This window comes from Pristiophorus japonicus, chromosome 1, assembly GCF_044704955.1.
Source record: "Pristiophorus japonicus isolate sPriJap1 chromosome 1, sPriJap1.hap1, whole genome shotgun sequence".
Lineage (NCBI taxonomy): Eukaryota > Metazoa > Chordata > Chondrichthyes > Pristiophoridae > Pristiophorus > Pristiophorus japonicus.
Window position 1 is genome coordinate 345,669,126 of NC_091977.1, and position 22,710 is coordinate 345,691,835.

The following is a 22,710-nucleotide window of genomic DNA, read 5'->3' on the forward strand; positions in this document are numbered from 1 at the left end:
CCGATAAAGGGGCAGGGATTTGGGGGAAAATTCCTACCCGTGCCATTCTAATGCACTTCCTATGGGGTTCAATACAGCAATACTGGCCAGGAAATGAGCACCCCTACTTTCCATTCAGTTGGGAAATAGGACATGACATTGGAAAGGAAGGTCAAGAAAGGTCATAGAAAATGGTAATGAGAGTGGGCTGTTGTAACTATTCCTTAGTCCATGTCGCTATAGCTGTATGAGGGGATTGCTGCGAATTGACAAGGTTTTGGGTTTTACCATCATGACTCTCCACATAGATTTTTTTCTCAATCTCAGTCAGGCTGTCAAGTGAAGTACTTCATTGGAGGCAGGCTGTGTAAGCCAATGCGCCAATGCACCTCCCAGTGGCCAACTTCAGAACTGCAATTGCAGAAGCTTCATAGCTGAGAACTGGCAATGGTGTACAGCTCCGAGAGGAACAAGAGAGGAGAAATGTTTTTTGGTAAAAAAAATTCTAACACTCCAAATGCTTCTTTTTTGTTTAAATAACAAAGAGGTAATGAATATTTCAAATACCTGATTCTATTCTGGACATTACTCAGTGTTTGAAAAACTATTTAAACATTCTTTTGAATCTAAATTCAGTGGTGGGCAAGACCATATTTATTTATTATATAAAAACAGTTTTAAAGGTTATTGTCGCCTCATTGTACTGTTGAATCCAAAACAAAATCTGTGGCAAAGCTCACAATAGTTCAATTCAGGATCAATAAACTCAGCAATGTGCCCGGAGCCTATTAAATGTATGCTTTGCAAAAAGGAGAAACTAATTTTTAAGTAGGATGATATGGAAATACCAGCCAAGTGTGAGATTATCAGTTTAAATGCGATAGGGGGAGGAACATTTTGCATTACTTTTCTACACAGAGAGGGCTATTATGAGAGCAATTTCTTTTAACTGAAGAAAAAAAAACTAGTTCCATTAAAATTCAAGTATAGCAGCAGCAACATTTAAATTAGGCATTGTTTTAAAGTGCGGGGCAAATATGCATAGTTATATTATGCAAATGAGTTATTTTGTAGTGTAAATAGAAGATTAAAAGAAGAATGCATTGTGGGAAGGTCGCTTAACCTCACCTTTTTCCAGCTGATGTGAGTCTATTTAGTCAGTACTTCCTTTTAATCTAAACAGGTTGAATTTACCCTTTTTCTTTGTACAAAGCAATCAAAGGATCTAAACTCCAGTCGCTGTCAAACTTCAGTCTGGATTAGGTGGTGATGTGTTGCCCCATCATTCATCTCAGTATGACTCTATTCTTCTGTTACAGTTTAAGAATAATATCCTGAAACTGAAACTAAATTATTTATCCATTAAAATATCTGTTATTGTACTCACCACAGCTTTTTAAAAAATCATTTATCTTCATCTTTTTGAAGTAGTAGCTGGTAGAAGTGTGTTTTTTAGATGTTAACAATCATTTTTTATTAATTTTTATAGCTTACTGATTTTATTATACGGCAACGGTTTGCTTTCTGCACTATTAATGTATTCCTATATAAAGTGAGTTAATATTCAGTCATTTAATTTAAAAACTGAAACTAATTCGATGAATTATCCCGAATTGTCAGTAAGGTCCAATTGATCCTTAAGCATAAGATTCCCTCTATGTCTTGCTCCATTTGGCACTGCAATTGGAAATGACTGCTATCTGTAAAGCATGAGATATTGAGTCAGATGTAAAAAGCTTACAGCTGTGATTAAATAACATGAATGCACTGTCTTCTGTTGGACATGTTGGAAAGGTGAGAGTTAATAATGACATGTTGTTGTGAACCATCGAGGAGGAAGGAGGTTGACATCCCCCCCAAGTGGAAGAGAGGCTGAAGACCAAAGGGCTATAATGTTAATCTCATTCCACAATAGGGAAGGAGGGATTGATGGATATGTGAGATCAATCCAAATTGGGGCAAAGGATCTTTTCCGGTTCCTTTCTTATGTTCCTATTTGTCTGTCCCATCCATTTCAGTCCCTGAGGAAACGTTCTGCAAAGTTTCTCCATGCTCCACTCTCCCTAAAGGTAAATGGAGTGTAATTCAAAAATACACATAATACAAAGAAAGAAGTTGCATTTATATAGAGCCTTTCACAACATCAGGATGTCCCAAAGTGCTTTACAGCCAATGAAGTGCTTTTGAAGTGTTGTTACTATTGTAATGTAGGCAGCCATTTTACACACAGCAGGCTCCCTCAAACAGCAATTAAATAAATGACCACATCACCTGTTTTAGGTGTAGGTTGAGGGATAAATGTTAGCCAGGACACCAGGAGAACTCACCTTCTCTTCTTCGAATAGTGCCGTGGGATCTTTTACATCCATCTGAGAGGGCAGACGGGGTCTCAGTTTAAAATCTCATTTGAAAGGTGGCACCTCTGGCAGTGTAGCACTGAGATGTCAGCCTAGATTATATGCTCAATTCTCTGGAATGGGACTTGAACTCACCACGTTCTGACTTAGGCGAGACGCTACCACTGAGCCACAGCTCAACATCTATTCTAAACTTGAATTCTACACTATAAATGCTGATCCAGTTACTTTGCTTAGTGTGATACCTCCATGCTTCCATCATGTTTTACACAGTGAATCTTCATCCATTTTCATCTTTATGAGTCTCAATTCCATTCAAAACAAACTATTTCTCCAGTTCTATTTTGCCCCTGACATTGGCAAATAGTCACACTACAAGAATTCTCCTCCCACCATTATATTTTGAAAAGCACAGGGCTCAGAACATGTGGAGCTCTGCTGGTCCCTACTCTCCCGACAGAGCTTTTTCTCTATTTCTCGTGAGCCTTCTGATTTCAGCAAAATCATTTCCATGACTTAGATGACAGTGATTATGTAATATTACATTGAATTTTACAGCACAGGCCCAACAGGTCTATGCTGATGTTTAAGCTCCACACGAACCTCCTCCCACCCTACTTCATCTCACCCTTTCAACATATTCTCCTATTCCATTCTCCCTCATGTACTATCTATCTTCCTGTTAAAGATATCTATGCTTTTCGCCTCAACCATTCCATGTGGTGGTGAGTTCCACATTCTCACCACTCACTGAGAAATAATATGCACCTTCACATGCTCAAACTGATATCAAACCTCACTTCTAAGATCACCATCACTATTATGGGGATTGACAATCATTGTAATAAAGTTTATTCAAAAAATGTTTTTTTCTGTCAGTGGGTTAAATCCATAGTCCTGATTGATAACAATAGATGGGTCAGGAGCTGACTGATAGCATCTGACGCAAAATAATTGTTAATTTAGTTTTTCAGAGGTGTTTAGCCAGTTCAAACTTTTCATCAGGTCTACTGGTGATATTCTGATGCTTAATGTATCCCTGCTTCTATTTTTCTTGACGGTTTGTTGAAACTCCTTTAATTAAGGAGGTTTCTACTGGGATTTGTATGTAGGTTTATTACATTTATAGTTTAGAAAGACCACTTCTTGGCCTTTAAGTATGCAATTTAGAAGACAAGAGTGGTTCACAAAACTTTGAATTAATTATAATAGTACAGGTAGTATGAGGTAAAATAATTATCAAAGTGTTTGTTTTATTCAGAAATGGTGATTATAATTTCTACTAAGTTTCAATGATCCACATAAACAGTGAGGAAATCTCTAAACCGATACCGATAACAGATACAACTTAAAAAAAGACTCGTCATGGGTAATCACTGAAAAATCTGCTTTATAATTGTTGGCAACTAGATATTCTGGCCTAAAATGTAATTACAATCCTACTGGATAAAGTGTTATTGTCTCATGTTAAATTGATAATGTCTGCATTTCCCAACCAATTTATAAAGAGAAAGAATGCTCAGAGCCTGCTTAATTAGGGTGAGAAGACAAATGGGTGGAATTTTACCCTCATTCATAATGAACCGGCAAAACTCTGCTAATATTACCCTGAAAATACTTTGACTCTTTCACTAGTTCAAATTTATGCTTAAATTTATGAATAGTGTGCTATTTTCGGATCCTTTTCTGTTTGAAAAGTTCTATTAAATTTGTCTTTAATAGAATGCCATTCCTCGGTATTATCTGAATGAAATGGATACAATGAAATAAGAATTGTGAGCTAAAGTAAAATTTAAGTGTTTTTAATTCAGCAGCAGACTAACATTTGCATCACTGGTAGAAGGACGCAATTACAGTCATGTCTGATGGGATCTATAGTCAGGCAAACATTAATGCTTCAGTTTTGCATTGCCAGTCAACTGGAATTTACACAGGCACAAGACTGAGTTTTGGCACGTTTTCATTACAGGAATTGGGCCCGTCATCTGCATCCTTCGACCCAGACTCCCACTGCTCCCCCCCCCCCCAACCCCCCACCTTCCTTTTGACCACTGGGACCCAGATAAGACTTATTTCAGTCAGTCGTGACCTATGGTTCCTACCCTCTTTGGCACCAGTCAATCTTATTTATCCTCAGTATTTTAGCCCCCTGATCAAAGATGTAGAGATAGATATAAAAAGCCATTTGATCATTCAACTTTAAGATTTCAAAAAAATGAAATGAAAATCCATTTGTCAGTGTGTGCTCCCTATATCCTTCCTTCATATGCTACTGGAAAGAATGGAAACTGAAGCCTGTGTGTACTAGCTTCATTTATATCTGATTATGTACATCAAATATACTGCACAGGAGAGGGGGAGAAAAGCAGATTTTCATTCTTATAGAATTGACTGCAATTTTGTGTACAAATTTGCAACTGTATAGCATATGGGTAAGGTTAGCCCTTAAGTGACTGTTGGAAGCAGTAAATGTGCCATAGTTAAGTTATTACCCTGGTCACACTGATTATTCCAACAAGTATAAAAATAATTGTCACTGCCTCGGAGAAGCAGTTTCTCAACACTTCCATCTCAAGCAGCAGCCAACGGTAGCTGTAAACTCTACAACTTAATTCCAACTTGAAATTTCTCAACTTTTATTTTCTATTCAGTCAGCTATTGTTCTGAAGGTTTCCTTATTGCTGGTACAGGTCTGAACCACTGTCTCGTGGTTGTGGTGAATTAATGATGTGAATGTCTAAGCAGCCGTCACATTCATAAATCACTAGAAATGAGAGGGGCAATACATAGAAGCCTTTTCTTTTTGTTTAGCAATTTATCATTTTGCTTGCACATTAATAAACAGAGCTCCCCTGAGGTAAGGCAGTGGAAGATAAATTCTTCTTCCTAATTTTCCTCAATTGTAGCCAGTAGATCACAGGTGAGCAGTAAGCCGCTTATCAGAGAAAGTCATTTTTTTGAGCCTCCTTCTACACATTAGTTGGGCATGATGAATAAATGGACAATTTGAACATGAAGTACTACATGGTACTCTGCTCTAATTCTCTTCTTTAATGCAACAGGCTCTCGATTTCCCAGTCCAAGGCTGTCAGCCAGGCCAAGCCGAAAGCGTACACTGTCTATATCTCCATTGTCTGATCCCAACTTTGACCTTCAGACTATGATCAGAACTTCCCCCAACTCTTTGGTCACCATACTCAATAACTCCCGCAGCAGCTCCTCCACCAGTGGCTCCTATGGTCACTTATCTGCCGGTGCAATAAGGTAAGAAGAATTCACTGTTCCTTAGGGTTCATCAAATGTGTTACTTTGTAAATGATAAAGATTTATGGTTTGTTATTTGTTTATCCATTTATGTTCCATGATTTTTTTTTTCCAAATCCTTTTTTTCTTTATGCCTATTTTCTGAAGATCTCGAAACGATTGTGTTACTTGGTCCTGGTTTTTGTTAGTAATTTTGTGGAAGTTACTCCAAATGCAAATAGTTTGTCAGTGAAATAGCACTAAGGGAAAGGGTAGGCTTTCTGCCATTGTTTAGTTGAACAATTTGTGTTTGTTAAAGGGTCGCCATCTTTATGAAGCAGAACTAAAAGCACCTTTCATGTCGGGAGAGAGAAGAGCCGTTCATTATTTCCGTGTTTCTTGTATTTCTGTGAAAAATGTACGTTCCTTAAAATTGTTGTAGAGTGTTTCTGTATCTTGGATTCTGCTTTTTTTCTGGTCTCCTCAATTTCTGTCGTAAAATATCTGAAAGGGCTTGGTCATAGACCTTAGCAAATACAGTCAGAAGAACACAGAGATTAGACTGGGTAAAAGTACCTGCTAAAGATCCCCTTTGTGTTCCAGCTGTTCAACTTACGTGTGAGAGAAATGCCTGTAGCCTCACTCTAGACAGCTGTAGATGAGCGTGTCTTACTCATTTCTTCCACTGCTAATATCTTGCTGGATGAACAAGGTTGGGGTTTAAATGGCACCATTGAATTAATGCCCGGATCGAACTAACTAACCTGGAGAGAGAGAGAAACAGTACCACAATGGGGCTTTACTAATTGGAGTGCTATCACCTGCTGCAATGGTTTGTGTTGTGCTAGTGCTTAACCTTCCTCCTGATGATTAGAAAATGTAAACGATTGTGTGCTCCTGACCTTTCTTCCTGTTTTGCCATTTGTGAATTAGTCTGATTGCATGGCTGTGTTGTGTTACAGAATCATGTGAAGCTCCTTTTACGAAGACTGTGGGTTGAAGTCTGTTGTTGAATGTGGCGTCTGTTGTGGCTCTGTCAAGCTCACAGCACAACCAGGAATAGCTCGAGTTTCCAGAGTCCCGAAGGGGTAGCAAGTATTTGAGTTGCAGCATTAGAGAAGGCAGTGACTGCCAGCGTATTTTGTAATTTGAGAGAAGACATGTTTAGTAATCTGGCTGTTTGCATGACTTTTTCTGAAAAGAAAAGCCTAATTTGAAAAACACCACTAAGTCATTTATCAATGTACAGGTGTTTTGTGGAAAGTCGGGTGCATTTGACTAATGCTAATGTGACCTTGTTGCCATGTGTTGTCATTCACATTTGTTTTGATTACAATGATTTTAATCTGTTAATTAACTAGAAGAATATTGTTTGGGTGGGTGGGGATGCAAGTGAGGCCCAGAACCTGAAACACCATTGCTGATAACAAAACTGTCTTAATTTAATTCTTGCTCTATATTAAACTTTGAGGGCAATTCATAGCGGCCTCTTCCATTTCAGAGTTGTTCTTGCCCATTGTAAATTGCCTGATGAGTGCTTTCTACACTGTCACAAGTTTACATAAACAGTAGTCAAACTAGCTTTCAAGGTAAAATCCGTAGATTGCAATGGAGTTTGCAGTTTGGCAAGAAGAAACAAACAACAAAGCAGAATTTTAACACTGCACTGAGCTGGCGACTAACACCAGTACACACCCCTACTGTCTGTAGCTGATCAGATCAATCTGTGTGTGAAAGTACAAAAACCGATGCAACCGTGCAGATTAGGGAGCGATTTTTGTTTTATGGTCATGTATGTAAAATAAATAAATTAACCCTTCGATAACTTAATCATCTGAAATATAATGCTGTGGCACATGGTCAAAGTCTCTATTACTTTGTTGGATAATTGAAGAGGAGAGAGTTAAGTCACTTTGTTCTTTGATGAATGGGGAGCACGTTGAAAAATAAATTGGACAAACTGCCAGTGAGCTCGGTGAACACGGAATTTACCATTAGAAGTATGCTCAAGAACAAATTTTGAGTCTGATATGCATCTTCTGATTAATACCCTATCAATCATACATACTGTCTGCCACAGCCTCAGTGCATTGTAATAATTCATGACTACACACACACACACACAATCACAATACAACATGGGTTTTTGAGGCGAATGTTTTTATACATTCTATTGTGAGAATTAGATGTTTTTTCTGATTTATTGTTTGCCCGCTTCCTTCCCTCTGTTGTGGGTCATTGATCGCCTTTGTGGCATTTGACCCCAAGGACCCCTTGTTGAGCAAGGCTAAAAGAAGACGTTCACCCATGGTGCAAGCCTGACCAAAAGCAAGTTTCCCCCCCGCCCCAAGGCTGGGATGACTCATTGCCACAGGTAACCCAGAGACCATCAAGTGCAATTGCTGCATCACCGGCGCTGGTCGTAAATCTTCCCCCAACTTGGTATGCCCCACCATAGCGCTTGCCCTGCCCGCCTACCTTATGCTCACATTTACTTTATTAATTTTACTCGAAAACCTTTGCTTAGCGCCCCGTCCTCCCAGTTTGTTTCTGATTCCACAGCACCTGCTGCTTCCAGCAACATTACAGTCACAATATTCACTTCACTAAACAAAGTCTCGCGAGCTTGGTTTGGAGTGTCCTTTCAATTGTCCCAATTACTTCCTGTGTGACTTTTACCAATAGAAATTCCATCAGAAATGTTCCACTGAGCGATATGGCCAGGGCCCCTGGTTTAGTCTGCTTTTATTACAAGAGATTTCACAATTTTGTGGGTTGCATTTGGCAGTTCTGTCTATTTATTACTAGGATCGCTGATTCATTATGACCCAATAATTAAAGTTCCTTTTTTTTATTATATGGTATTCAGGAATTTTTACTAGTGAATTGAGGATCATGTTCTGCAATTCTTTCAATTTTTTTCTGTAAAAATTTTAAACCAGTGACCTTGCTCATAGTTTAATGCTTATCATGCCGAGTTGTATCATAATCATCTTATTGGCAGGCGTTCCAAAGCACTGAACTTTCAATAGAACTTTACGTTTATTTCTGTTAACTGATGCCAGTTTGCTACAATTAGCCTGAATTCCTTTCTCCTTGAGTTACCTTCTACTGTCCCATCATAGAGTGAGATACTGAATAGCTAACTGTCCACAGGCCTCTGCCAATGTTGCCTTTGAATTGCAATCTTGGAGCTGCAAAATAGTGAGCCCAATTGTCTTATTTTTGGAGATCCCGCTTCTCTTCTGTTCGTTAATGTAAATGCTGGGGGAATAAGAGGGGGGGATCTTAAAACAATCACTATCACTAGAGAAAAAGTACCTGGCAAACTAATGGGACTAAAGGTGGACAAGTCCCCTGGACCTGATGGCCTGCATCCTAGGGTCTTAAAAGAGGTGGCTGCAGAGATAGTGGATGCATTGGCTGTAATCTACCAAAATTCCCTGGTTTCTGGACAAGGCCCAGTGGACTGGAAAACTGCAAATGTAACACCCCTAGTTAAGAAAGGATGAGACAAAAAGCAGGAAACTATAGACCAGTTAGTCTAACATCTGTCACTGGGAAAATGCTGAAGTCCATCATTAAGGAAGTAGTAGCAGGACATTTAGAAATACATAATGTAGTCAAGCAGAGTCAGCATGATTTTATGAAAAGGAAATCATGTTTGACAAATTTGCTCGAGTTCTTTGAGGATGTAATGAGCAAGGTAGATAAAGCATTCAATAAGGTGCCACATAAAAGGTTACTGCACAAGATAAGAGCTCACGAGATTGGGGGTAATATATTAGCGTAGATAGAGGATTGGCTAACTGACAGAAAGCAGAGAGTCAGGATAAATGGGTCATTTTCAGGTTGGCAAACTGTAACTAGTGGGGTACTACAGGGATCAGTGCTTGGGCCTCAACTATTTACAATTTATATTAATGAGTTGGATGAAGGAACCGAGTGTAATGTAGCTAAATTTGCTGATGATACAAAGATAGGTGAGAAAGCAAGTGTGGAGGACGCAAAGAATCTACAAAGGGATATAGACAGGCTAAGTGAGTGGGCAAAGATTTGGCAGATGGAGTATAATGTGGGAAAATGTGAGGTTATCCATTTTGGTAGGAAAAAAAGCAAATTATTATTTAAATGAGGAGCGATTACAAAATGGGTACTACAGAGGGATCTGGGGGTTCTTGTAGATGAAACAAAAAGTTAGCATGCAGGTACAGCAAGTAATTAGGAAGGCAAATGGAATGTTGGCCTTTATTGCAGGGGGAGTGGAGTATAAAAGCAGGGACGTCCTGTTACAACTGTGCAGGGTATTGGTAAGACCACACTGGCATACAGTTTTGGTCTACTTATTTAAGGAAGGATATACTTGCACTGGAAACAGTTCAGAGAAGGTTCACGAGGTTGATTCCTGAGATAAAGGGGTTGTCATATGATGAAAGGTTGAGCAGGTTGGACCTATACTCATTGGAGTTTAGAAGACTTAGAGGTGATCTTATTGAAACGTATAAAATTCTGAGGGGGCTTGACAGGGTAGATGCTGAGAGGATGTTTCCCCTCATTGGGGAATCTAGAACTAGGAGGCATACTTTCAGAATAAGGGGTCATCCATTTAAAACGGTAATGAGGAGGAATTTCTTCTCTCAGAGAGTCGTGAATCTTTGGAACACTATCTCAGAGAGCTGTGGAGGCTGGGTCATTGAATGTATTTAAGGTGGAGATAGACAGATTTTTGAAAGATAAGGGCGTGAAGGGTTATGAGGAGTGGGCGGGGAAGTGGAGTTGAGGCTAGGATCAGATCAGCCATGATCTTATTGAATGGCAGAGCAGGCTCGAGGGGCCAAATGGTCTACTCCTGCTCCTATTTCTTATAGAAACAGAGAAACATAGAAAATAGGTGCAGGAGTAGGCCATTCGGTCCTTCGAGCATGCACCACCATTCAATAAGATCATGGCTGATCTTTCACCTCAGTACCCCTTTCCTGCTTTCTCTCCACACCCCTTGATCCCTTTAGCCCTAAGGGCCATATCTAACTCCCTTTTGAATATATCCAATGAACTGGCATCAACAACTCTCTGCGGCAAAGAATTCCACAGGTTAACAACTCTCTGAGTGAAGAAGTTTCTCCTCATCTCAGTGCTAAATTGCCTACCCTTATCCTAAGACTGTGTCCCTTGGTTCTGGACTTCCCCAACATCAGGACCATTCTTCCCGCATCTAACCTGTCCAGTCCCGTCAGAATCTTATACGTTTCTAAGAGATCCCCTCTCATCCTTCTAAACTCCAGTGAATAAAGGCCCAGATGATCCAGTCTCTCCTGATATGTCAGTCCAGCCATCCCTGGAATCAGTCTGATGAACCTTCGCTGCATTCCCTCAATAGCAAGAATGTCCTTCCTCAGATTAGGAGATCAAAACTGAACACAATATTCCAGGTGAGGCCTCACCAAGGTCCTGCACAACTGCAGTAAGACATCCCTGCTCCTATACTCAAATCCCCTAGCTATGAAGGCCAACATACCATTTGCTTTCTTCACCGCCTGCTGTACCTGCATGCCAACTTTCAATGACTGATGAATGACACCCAGGTCTCGTTGCACCTCCCCTTTTCCTAATCTGCCGCCATTCAAATAATATTCTGCCTTCGTGTTTTTGCCCCCAAAGTGGATAACATCACGTTTATCCACATTATACTGCATCTGCCATGCATTTGCCCACTCACCTAACCTGTCCAAGTCACCCTGCAGCCTCTTAGCGTACTCCTCACAGCTCACACTGCCACCCAGCTTAGTGTCATCTGCAAACCTGGAGATATTACAATCAATTCCTTCATCTAAATCATTAATGTACATTGTAAAGAGCTGGAGTCCCAGCACTGAGCCCTGCGGCACCCCACTAATCACTGCCTGCCATTCTGGAAAGGACTCATTTATCCCGACTCTCTGCTTCCTGTCTGCCAACCAGTTCTCTATCAGTACATTACCCCCAATACCATGTGCTTTGATTTTGCACACCAATCTCTTATGTGGGACCTTGTCAAAAGCCTTTTGAAAGTCCAAATACACCACATCCACTGGTTCTCCCTTGTCCACTCTACTAGTTACATCCTCGAAAAATTCCAGAAGATTCGTCAAGCATGATTTCCCTTTCATAAATCCATGCTGACTTGGACCGATCCTGTCACTGCTTTCCAAATGCTTTGCTATTTCATCCTTAATGATTGATTCCAACATTTTCCGCACTACTGATGTCAGGCTAACCAGTCTATAATTACCCGTTTTCTCTCTCCCTCCTTTTTTAAAAAGCGGTGTTACATTAGCTACCCTCCAGTCTATAGGAACTGATCCAGAGTCAATAGACTTTTGGAAAATGATCACCAATGCATCCACTATTTCTAGGGCCACTTCCTTAAGTACTCTGGGATGCAGACTATCAGGCCCCGGGGATTTATCGGCCTTCAATCCCATCAATTTCCCTAATATAATTTTCCGCCTAATAAGGATATCCTTCAGTTCCTCCTTCTCACTAGACCCTCGGTCCCCTAGTACATCCGGAAGGTTATTTGTGTCTTCCTTCGTGAAGACAGAACCAAAGTATTTGTTCAATTGGCCTGCCATTTCTTTGTTTCCCATTATAAATTCACCTGAATCTGACTGCAAGGGACCTACGTTTGTCTTCACTAATATTTTTCTCTTCACATATCTATAGAAGCTTTTGCAGTCAGTTTTTATGTTCCCTGCAAGCTTCCTCTCGTACTCTATTTTTCCCCTCTTAATTAAACTCTTAGTCCTCCTCTGCTGAATTCTAAATTTCTCCCAGTCCTCAGGTTTGCTGCTTTTTCTAGCCAATTTATATGCCTCTTCCTTGGATTTAACACTATCCTTAATTTCCCTTGTTAGCCACGGTTGAGCCACCTTCCCCGTTTTACTTTTACTCCAGACAGGGATGTACAATTGTTGAAGTTCATCCATGTGATCTTTAAATGTTTGCCATTGCCTATCCACCGTCAACCCTTGAAGTATCATTTGCCAGTCTATTCTAGCCAATTCCCGCCTCATACTGTCGAAGTTACCTTTCCTTACGTTCAGGACCCTAGTCTCTGAATTAACTGTGTCACTCTCCATCTTAATAAAGAATTCTACCAGATTATGGTCACTCTTCCCCAAGGGCCCTCGCACAACAAGATTGCTAATTAGTCCCTTCTCATTACACATCACCCAGTCTAGGATGGCCAGCTCTCTAGTTGGTTCCTCGACATATTGGTCTACAAAACCATCCCTAATACACTCCACAAAATCCTCCTCCACCGCATTGCTATCAGTTTGGTTAGCCCAGTCAATATGTAGATTAAAGTCGCCCATAATAACTTCTGTACCTATATTGCACACATTCCTTATTTCTTGTTTGATGCTGTCCCCAAACTCACTACTACTGTTTGGTGGTCTGTACACAACTCCCACTAGTGTTTTCTGCCCTTTGATATTCCGCAGCTCCATCCATACCGATTCCACATCATCCAAGCTAATGTCCCTCCTTGCTATTGCATTAATTTCCTCTTTAACCAGAAACGCCACCCTGCCTCCTTTTCCTTTCTATCTATCCTTGCTAAATGTTGAATACCCGTGGATGTTGAGTTCCCAGCCTTGGTCACCCTGGAGCCATGACTCCGTGATGCCAATTACATCATATCCGTTAACTGCTATCTGCGCAGTTAATTCGTCCACCTTATTCTGAATACTCCTCGCATTGAGGCACAGAGCCTTCAGGCTTATCTTTTTAACACACTTTACCCCTTTAGAATTTTGTTGTAATGTGGCCCTTTTTGTTTTTTGCCTTGGGTTTCTCTGCCCTCCACTTTTACTATTCTCCTTTCTACCTTTTGCTTCTGCCTCCATTTTATTTCCCTCTGTCTCCCTGCATAGGTTCCCATCCCCCTGCCATATTAGTTTAACTCCTCCCCAATAGCACTAGCAAACACTCCCACTAGGACATTGGTTCCGGCCCTGCCCAGGTGCAGACCGTCCGGTTTGTACTGGTCCCACCTCCCTCAGAACCGGTTCCAATGTCCTAGGAATTTGAATCCCTCTCTTCTGCACCACACCTCAAGCCACATATTCATCTTAGCTATCCTGCGATTCCTACTCTGACAAGCACGTGGCACTGGTAGCAATCCTGAGATTACTACTTTTGAGGTCCTACTTTTTAATTTAGCTCCTAGCTCCCTAAATTCGTCTCGTAGGACTTCATCCTGTTTTTTTACCTATATCGTTGGTACCTATATGTTCTTATGTTTTCGAATGCTTATCTCAAAATTTTTTGTTTTGGCATCAAATGTTCCCTCTTCACCTTCCACCCCTTCCCCACTCCAAATCCTGGAACTTCTTCTGATGTCTCCCATCACAGCCAAGCTCTAAATGTGGTTGTACCTCTGTATCCTTCAATGGCTTGGCTGAGATCACCATCTCCCTGTTTGGGAATTGTGGGGTAGGAATTGTATTCTGCCACTCATGCTATAATGTACCTGCGTGCTGCATTGATGCTAATTCACAAACTCCCTCAATCCAGAATCCTGCAGTGTAATAATAATTTTTAATGTATTCTCTGAATGTGAGCATCGCTGGGAAGGCTGCATTTCTTGCCCATTCCTAGTCACCCTGAGAAGGTGGTAGTGGGCTGCCTGCTTGAAACGTGGTGGTGTTGGTGCTCCCACAGTGCTATTCAGTAGGGAATTTCTGAATTTTGTCCCAGTGACGATGAAGGAACGGCAGTATATGTCCAAATCAGGATGGTATGTGACTTGGAGGGGAGCCTTGAAGGCGGTGGTGTTCCCATGCATCTGCTGCCCTTGTCCTTCTAGGTGGGGCAGGTCGCGCGATTGGGAGGTGCTGTCGAAGAAGCCTTGGTGGGTTGTTGCAGTGTATCTTATAGATAGGATGTGCTGCAGAGCAACATAACAGTCAAGGCATTAGGAGTTGTGGGTAGTTATGTGTAGTTTAGTTCAATTAGTATTGCATTGGGACGCACATAAAAGCTGAATTATAACCTAGATTTAAGAAGTTAATTAATTTTATTAGAGATTTGCTATTCAAAGAAAATGTTTTAAGCCATATTAACTTGTTCCTCAAGAACAGAAGAGTAGCCTGGTTAAATTAAATGAGATGATGGAGAGGCATTGGAATAAGATGATTGCCATGAAGAGGGGCATTAACGTAACAAACAGATGCAATGGGTTAGGGATTGAATCATAGAAATTTATGACATAGAAGGAAGCCATTTGGCCCATCATGTCTGTGCCGGTTGAAAAAGAGTAATCCAGCCTAATCCCACTTTGCAGCTCTTGGTCCGTAGCCCTGTAGGTTACGGCAATTCAAGTGCATATCCAAGTACTTTTTAAATGTGATGAGGGTTTCTGCCTCTACCACCCTTTCAGGCAGTATGTTCCAGACTCCCACCACCCTCTGGGTGAAAAGTTACTTTAAATCCCCTGCCCCCTGGTTATTGACCTCTGTTTAGGGAAATAGGTGTTTCCTATCCATTCAATCTAGGCCCCTCATAATTTTATACACCTCAATTAAGTCTCCCCTCAGTCTCCTCTATTCCAAAGAAAACAAACCCAGCCTATCCAATCTTTTTTCATAGCTAAAATTTTCCAGTCCTGGCAACATTCTCGTAAATCTCCTCCATACCATCTCTAGTGCAATCACACATTTTCTATAATGTGGTGACTAGAACTGTACGCAGTACTCCAGCTGTTGCCTAACTAATGTTTTATACAGTTCACGCATAACCTCCCTGCTCTTATATTCTATTCTTGGCTAATAAAGGAAATTATCCATTATGCCTTCTTAACCACCTTATCTAACTGACTTGGTACCTTCAGGGATCTGTGGACAAGGTCTCTCTGTTCCTTTACATTTCTCAGTATCCTACCATTTATTGTGCATTCCTTTGCCTTGTTAGCCCTCCCCAAATGCATTACCTCACATCTCCCTGGATTGAATTCTATTGTCACTTTTCTGACCAGTCCATTGATATATTCCTGCAGTCTACAGCTATTTTCCTCACAGCTATCAACCACACAGCCAATTTTTGTATCATCTGCAAACTTCTTAACCATACCTCATACATTGAAGTCAAAATTATTGATATATACTACAAAAAGTAGGGGACCTAGTACTGAGTGTTGCGGAACCCCACTGGAACAGCTTTCCAGTCACAAAAACACCTGTTGACCCTTTGCTTCCTGCCACTGAGCCAATTTTGGATTCAACTTGCCACGTTCCCTTCAATTCCACGGGCTTTTACTTTTTTGCCAACCTGTCATGTTGGACCTTGTCAAAGGCTTTGCTAAAATCCATGTAGACTACATCAAATGCACTACCCTCATCGACCTTCCTCCAAAAATTAAATCAAGTTAGTCAGACACAACCTTCCCTTAACAAATCCATGCTGACTGTCCTTGATTAAACTGCGACTTTCTAAATTACGATTTATATTGTCCCTCAGAATTTTTTTCAATAATTTGCCCACCACCGAGGTTAAGCTGACTGGCCTGTAATTACTCGGTCCATCCCTTTCTCCCTTTTTTAAACAATGCTACAATGTTAGAAGTCTTCCAGTCCTCTGGCACCATGCATGCAGCCAGAGAGGATTGGAAATTGACAGTCAGAGCCTCTGCTATTTCCTTCCTTGCCTCTCTTAACAGCCTTTGATATATTTCATCCAGGCCTGGTGATTTACTTATTTAAAAAAAAGCTAAACCTCTTAATACTTTCTCTCTCTCTACATTTATCCCATTGCATTCCTTCTCCTTAACTACAATGTCTGAATTGTATCTCTCTTCTGTGAAGACAAACGCAAAATATTCATTAAGAACCATACCCATGTCTTCTGTCTCCACACATAAGCTACCTTTTTCATCTCGAATAGGCCCTACTCTTTTCTTAATTATTCTCTTGCTCTTTATATATTTATAAAACATCTTCGGGTTTTCCTTGATTTTACTTGCCAATGTTTTTCATGCCTTCTCTGCTTTCCTAATTTCCTTTTTAATGTGACCCTTGCACTTTCTATACCCCTCTAGGCTTTCTGTAGTATTGAGCTCTTGATATCTGACAAAAGCTTCCCTTTTTTTCCTTATCCTACCCTGTATGCTCCTTGACATCCAGGCAGCTCTAAATTTAGGAGTCCCACTCTTTTTCTTTGTGGGAACATATTTGCTCTGAACCCTCACTATCTCCTCCTTGAATGCTTCCCATTACTCTGGCATTGATTTACCTTTAAGTAGATGTTTCCAGTCCACTTTTGCTAAATCACATCTCAGCTTAGTAAAATTGGCCTTTCCCCAATTGAGAACGTTTACACCTGGTATATCTGTCCTTTTCCATAACTATGTTAAATCTAACTGAATTATGATCACTACCACCAAAATGCTCTCCCACTGATACCCCTTCCACCTGCCCAGCTGCATTCCCTTAAACTAAGTCCAGAACTGCCCTTTTGTTGGGCATGTAGTGTACTAGCTAAAAAAAGTCCTCCCAAATGCATTTGAAGAATTCTGTGCCCTATATTCCCTTTACACTAATTCTATCCCAGTTAATATTAGCATAGTTGAAATCTCCTACTATTACTGCCCTATTGTTTTTGCAATTTGCCGACATATTTGCTCTTCTATCTCCCTCTGACTATTTGGGGGTCTATAGTACACTTCCAGCAGTGTGATTGCCCCTTTTTTGTTCCTCAGTTCAACCCATATGGCCTCATTTGATGATCCTTCTAACATATCATCTCCCCATCACAGATGTAATTGTTTCCTTCACCAATATTGTGACCCCCTCCCTACTTATCGGCATCTTTATCTCATCTGAAAATCCTGTAACCAGGAATGTTGAGCTGCCATTCCTGCCTTTTAAGCCATGTTTCAGTAATAGCTATAATATCATACTTCCGCATGTCTATCTTCAGCTCATTTGACTTGTTCACCAAACTCTTTGCATTGAAGTATGTACCATTAAGCAATACCAAACTCCTTTGTTGTCCATTTTCTAGCCTGTGCTTCTTCTACCTTCCAAACTCACATACTAATTTACTGCCTTCTATTTCTAATTTTACTTCTCTCCCTACAACTCTTCACTCAGATTCCCATCCCCCTGCCAAGGTAGTTTAAACCCTCCCCAACAGCACTAGCAAACTCCCCCATGAGGAGCAACCCGTCCGGTTTGTACAGGTCCCACCTCTCCCAGAACTGGTCCCAATGGCTCAGGAATCTAAAGGTCTCTCTCCTGTACCATCTCTCCAGCCACACATTCATCTGCTCTATCCTTCTATTTATGTATTCACTCGCATATGGCATCGGGACTAATCCGGTGATTACTACCTTTGAGGTCCTGCTTACTAATCTTTTTCCTAGCTCCCTAAAATCTGCCGGCAGGACCGCATCCTTTGTTCTACCTATGTCATTTGTAGGGTATTTGTTTTTCACTCTACTCTGATTCTTAGACCTCGGAACATAAAGGGGAAAGGACAATACGTGGCACAAAATTTAGGTTTAATCCAGTGTCAGTTTTATTACGCAAAAAATGACTAAAACTACAGGACGAGATTTCTGAGGGAAATCGACTGAAAACATACAATCACGCTTCTTGGCTGTAGCTGTTGTAGGTTCGTGGTCATTGGTTCCGTGACCGGTTGGTTCTTCTGGCCGTTCTCTGCAGTGCCGTTCCTTCCATGTACGTCTCGTACCTCACTTCGCTGTGGTACCCCTCTTCTGTTTCCCGCAGAACGATACTGGACGACTGGTGGAGTAAACCGCTGAGCTGTTTCTGGCTCGACTGATGGAACTGGTCGCTCTGGGCTGCTTCTAGCCCAACTGATGGAACTGGTCACTCTGGGCTGCTTCTAGCCCAACTGATGGAACTGGTCACTCTGGACTGCTTCTAGCCCAACTGATGGAACTGGTCGCTCTGGGCTGCTTCTAGCCCAACTGATGGAACTGGTCGCTCTGGGCTGCTTCTAGCCCAACTGATGGAACTGGTCGACTCGTGGTCTCCTCGTGGTCTTCTGAGCTGCTTTTAGCTCGCATATTTATATCCATGCTATGACTGGTCTCCTGTCACTGTGGTGTTGAGACTGTGTTTGCATCGATACATTGTTTTGTGGTCCCCTTGGTTGATTGATTGCAATAATGGACTTGTCTGTTTTCCCATTTGCACACTGAGTCTGCAAGGCTCAAGTTGATTTCTCATATTAACACCTTGTTCCCAAAAAATATGCACCTGGTGTGGTTCCTTTGTTGTCCGGTCTGTTTACAGACTTGGGTCTCCAGTGAGCTTGTTTTTCCCCACCCTGGTCAATCAAGTTCAGGGCCTCATGTAACAACTCCATTGTCATTATGCATGAAGTCAGTTTTGGTTCCAGCAGCAGTTTATTCTGCTGGTGCGGTCTGCCCATATTGTTAGCTGCTTCCTAATGCAGCCCCTTCAGCGTATCATACAGATCTCTGACAAACCTATCCCGTGTGACCTCTTTAACCTGCTTTTTGGTCAGGACTGGTGCTAGGATATGGGTCGGGGTCCTCATAAGTCTCCCTGTCATCAGCGCATGTGGGGAGTGTCCCGTACTCTTAGAGAGACTGGCTCAGTGGCTCATCAATATTAGCGGTAGGATTTCATCCCATTTCTTCGGGGTATTTCCTATCTCCTTTCTAAGCCTCTCTTTTAACGTCCAGTTTGTCCTTTCTACTGGACCTGACGATTGGAGTTATATGCCACATGCCATTTCCCCTGTATCCCTAACAGTTTTAAGGTGGCCTGCATTACCACTCTGGTGAAATGACTCCCTTGATCTGATTCCACTATCAGGGGTAGTCCCCATCGAGAAAATACTTCTCGCACCAGAATCTTTGCAGTAACTACTGCAGTGGCCGCCCTACAAGGAAAAGCTTCTACCCATTTTGTAAAGAGATCTATTAACACCAAGCAATATTTATTGCCTCTGCCTGAGGTGGGCCGTGGCTCTATAAAATCTATCTGTATAGACTGCCATGGCCCCGCTTCCCTCATTGTGTGTCCCAACGGAGCCTTTCTCCGGTGGGAGTCTGGATTGTTTGCGGCACATACCAAACAATTCTGCCAATAATCCCTTTCATCACTTCGAAGCCCGGGCCACCATCCCATGGCTTCTACTTTATTCCACGTTGTTTCTTGGCCCTAGATGTCCACCTCCTGGACCCCGATGCGCTAGTTGCAAGAATTCTTCCCTGCACTGCCCTGGCACGATCCAACTATTTCCCTTAAACAACATTCCCTGCTTTACTACTATGTCTGCAGCCCCCAAAGGTCCCGCTACAGACTTCCCGTCTATCTTGTCCCGAATCACTGCTCTTAAGGTCTGCATCCCGTAGCTGAGCCTGTTTTAAATCAGGCGGCAATGGTACTTCTTTGGGCCCCTCTTGCCTGTTACAGTCATAATCTGTCCACAGTGATATGGATCCCAAGGTGCCCCTTCTCCTGCCCCTGTTTTGGCCAGTGTGTCTGCTCTTTCATTCCCTTTCTACTTGGGCTCTGTCTTGGAGTGTGCTTTGACCTCTTGGATGTAGTAATCTTTCTGGGTACTAACCGTGACGTCCAAAATGACTTTTAACAACGGAGCCATCACCAACGGCTTTCCATCTGAGGACTTAAACTCTTGCCTAGCCCATATTGCTAAATACACTGTACAGGAGTTACAAATGAACATGGAGTCCAAACATATCGTATAGGGAGTTGGGAATTTGTTCTGGTGTGTGACTGCGTATGCTACTGCTGCTAGCTTGGCCTGCTGCGCACTTAAAGTGTTGGGGAGTTTTATAGCTTTCTCTAACCCTGCTTCAGGATCGTAAATCCCACAGCCTCTTTTTCTCTCTCCTTTTATTACTGAACCAGACCCATCTACATAGATGTCCCTGCCTGTCGGGTGTTCTCCAGCTTTGAATCCCACCTCTACATCCCACACTCCTTCCACTGAACATACATGAGCTGCCCCTGGATAAACCAGGTTCGGGGCTAGCTTTGGTTCTCCTAGCCTCTCAACCTTCAGGTCTAACTAAGTAAGCAACAATGTCCAGTAAGCAATCCTGTTACTGCTCACTGTCCCATCTTTCATTCTATCATCCAGTAACATTTGTGTCGTGGTGTGACAGGTCAGTAAAGTTACTGTAGCTAACCCTGTGAGTGACCGAAAATGCTTTACTGCCCAAAAGTTGCTAACAGATGTTGTTTGCAGTTTGAAAAGCTCTTTTCTACTTCAGTAAGAACCCGGGAGGTGTAAGCGGTCTCAGCTTGCCATGTCACTCCTAGAGTAACACTGCACTCAAACTGTCCCCAGTTGCTGCTACCTCCAGACTAAAGTCCTGGTCCCCGTTTACTGCTCCCAACTGGTGCTGTCTGTAACACCCCGTTTAACCGAACAAACGTTTCTTGACAACTCTCACTCCATTCCCACTTTACTCCTTTCCTAAAAAGCCTCAACAAAGGAGCTGTCATGGCTGCATATCCCTCTATGAATTCCCTGCAGTAATCCGTTATTCCCAGGAATGACCTTACTCCAGACACATCCTTGGGAACAGGTAGTTCCTGGACTGTCCTTCTCTTAGTTCCATCTATGGCTCTCTTTCCTGCCCTAATGGTCAAACCTAGAAACTGCACCTCCTCTTTGTCTATTTGAGCTTTCTTGGGATTTACTTTAAAACCTGCTTCCTTCAACAAATGCAATAACTCGTTCAATAATGGCCCGTGGTCCTCCGCACTTTCGGAGAATAACAATAGGTCATCCACATATTGGACCAACCGATCTGGCTGACTAAAACCTTTTAATGCCTCGGCCATACTTTGGTGAAAAATCGAGGGGCTATTGTAAAACCCTTGTGGAAGTCATGTCCACGCATACTGTTGACCCTTACAGGTAAAGGCAAATTTATACTGGTCCTCCCATCTCAGGGGAATGGACCAAAACCCATTTGAAATGTCTAGCATGGTGAAAGTTGTAGCAGCTGCAGGGATACTCCCTATCAAATCTGCTACCACCACTACCGTAGGTGCACAGGCTGGAATATTTTTATTCAGGACTCAGTAATCTACCGTGGCCCTCCATGTGTTATCAGGCTTCTTTACTGGCCATAGGGGTGAGTTTACATGTGTGGCTATGGTGCTCAACACACCTTGATCCACCAGGGAATTTATAGCAGTTTCCAAATCCCTTTCTGCTTCCCGGGGAAAATTATATTGTTTCTGGGGCCGTGTCATCAGATCCCCGTCTATCTTCACCTCTACCCCAGTTACTCTCCCGCAATCATGCTTGTGCGTGGCAAATGCATCCATATTCTCCCGTACATACCCTTGATACCTGGCCGGAATGTTATCGACTAATCTTTCTAAGTCATAACTCCCTTTCGGTTTCATCGTGCTGGCGCTGCCTTTGTCTGTACTGTCCCTGGGAATCACTATGATCTCTCCCATCCTATCTGCATCAACTGCCCCCCATAGACAATTGTTTTTCATATCCACTATGGTGTGGTGTGCCAACATGCAGTCGGCCCCGAGAACTCCCGAACCGGGCTGTTCCCACTTCATTAAAATTCACTCCCTTCTCGTTATGTTAGATCCTAACTATGGTTAAGGGTTTTGACACTGCCCCAGCCTGCCCTTTACCCGTAAAGCACGCCATTATAAATGGGACTCCGCCCGACCACGGGGAAGAGGTCGTATTCGGTGAATGGACAACTGTGCTAGAGGCTCCTGTATCTACTAAATATATTTCCCTAACTGTTTCCACCTTCACATCCACACATCGCCTGCCCCACTCATCATATATGAGCGGACGCAGGTATTCTGGCTGGGCGCAACGTCAAAGCGGGGGTGCTGACGCATTGTGTCCCTTTTCTCCCACTGCAGCGTCCAGCTTTCCTCCACCCGTGCCCATAATCTGCTGTAATGCAGCCACTAAAATCTGTACTGGGTCATTGGCTACCTTCTTCTAGCTTTTTCCTGCCTCAGCACCCTCGTACCCTGGCTTCCCTCCTTTTGAGAGCCTACAATCCTTGCTCCGGCGTCCCAACTTCCCACTGTTAAAACACTCGCCTTTAGATCGACCCGCATTACCT

The 22,710-nt window shown here is 42.2% G+C and overlaps 1 protein-coding gene across 1 annotated transcript in view; it reads left to right on the forward strand.

Annotated features, from left to right (window-relative positions):
* Positions 1-22,710, forward strand: part of LOC139273346 (transcriptional activator GLI3-like) — a 520,381-nt gene that overhangs the window by 378,268 nt on the left and 119,403 nt on the right. Inside the window, exon 7 of the mRNA XM_070890175.1 lies at positions 5,399-5,600. Within this exon, the coding sequence (XP_070746276.1) occupies positions 5,399-5,600 (202 nt within the window). The remainder of the gene's footprint in view (positions 1-5,398; positions 5,601-22,710) is intronic.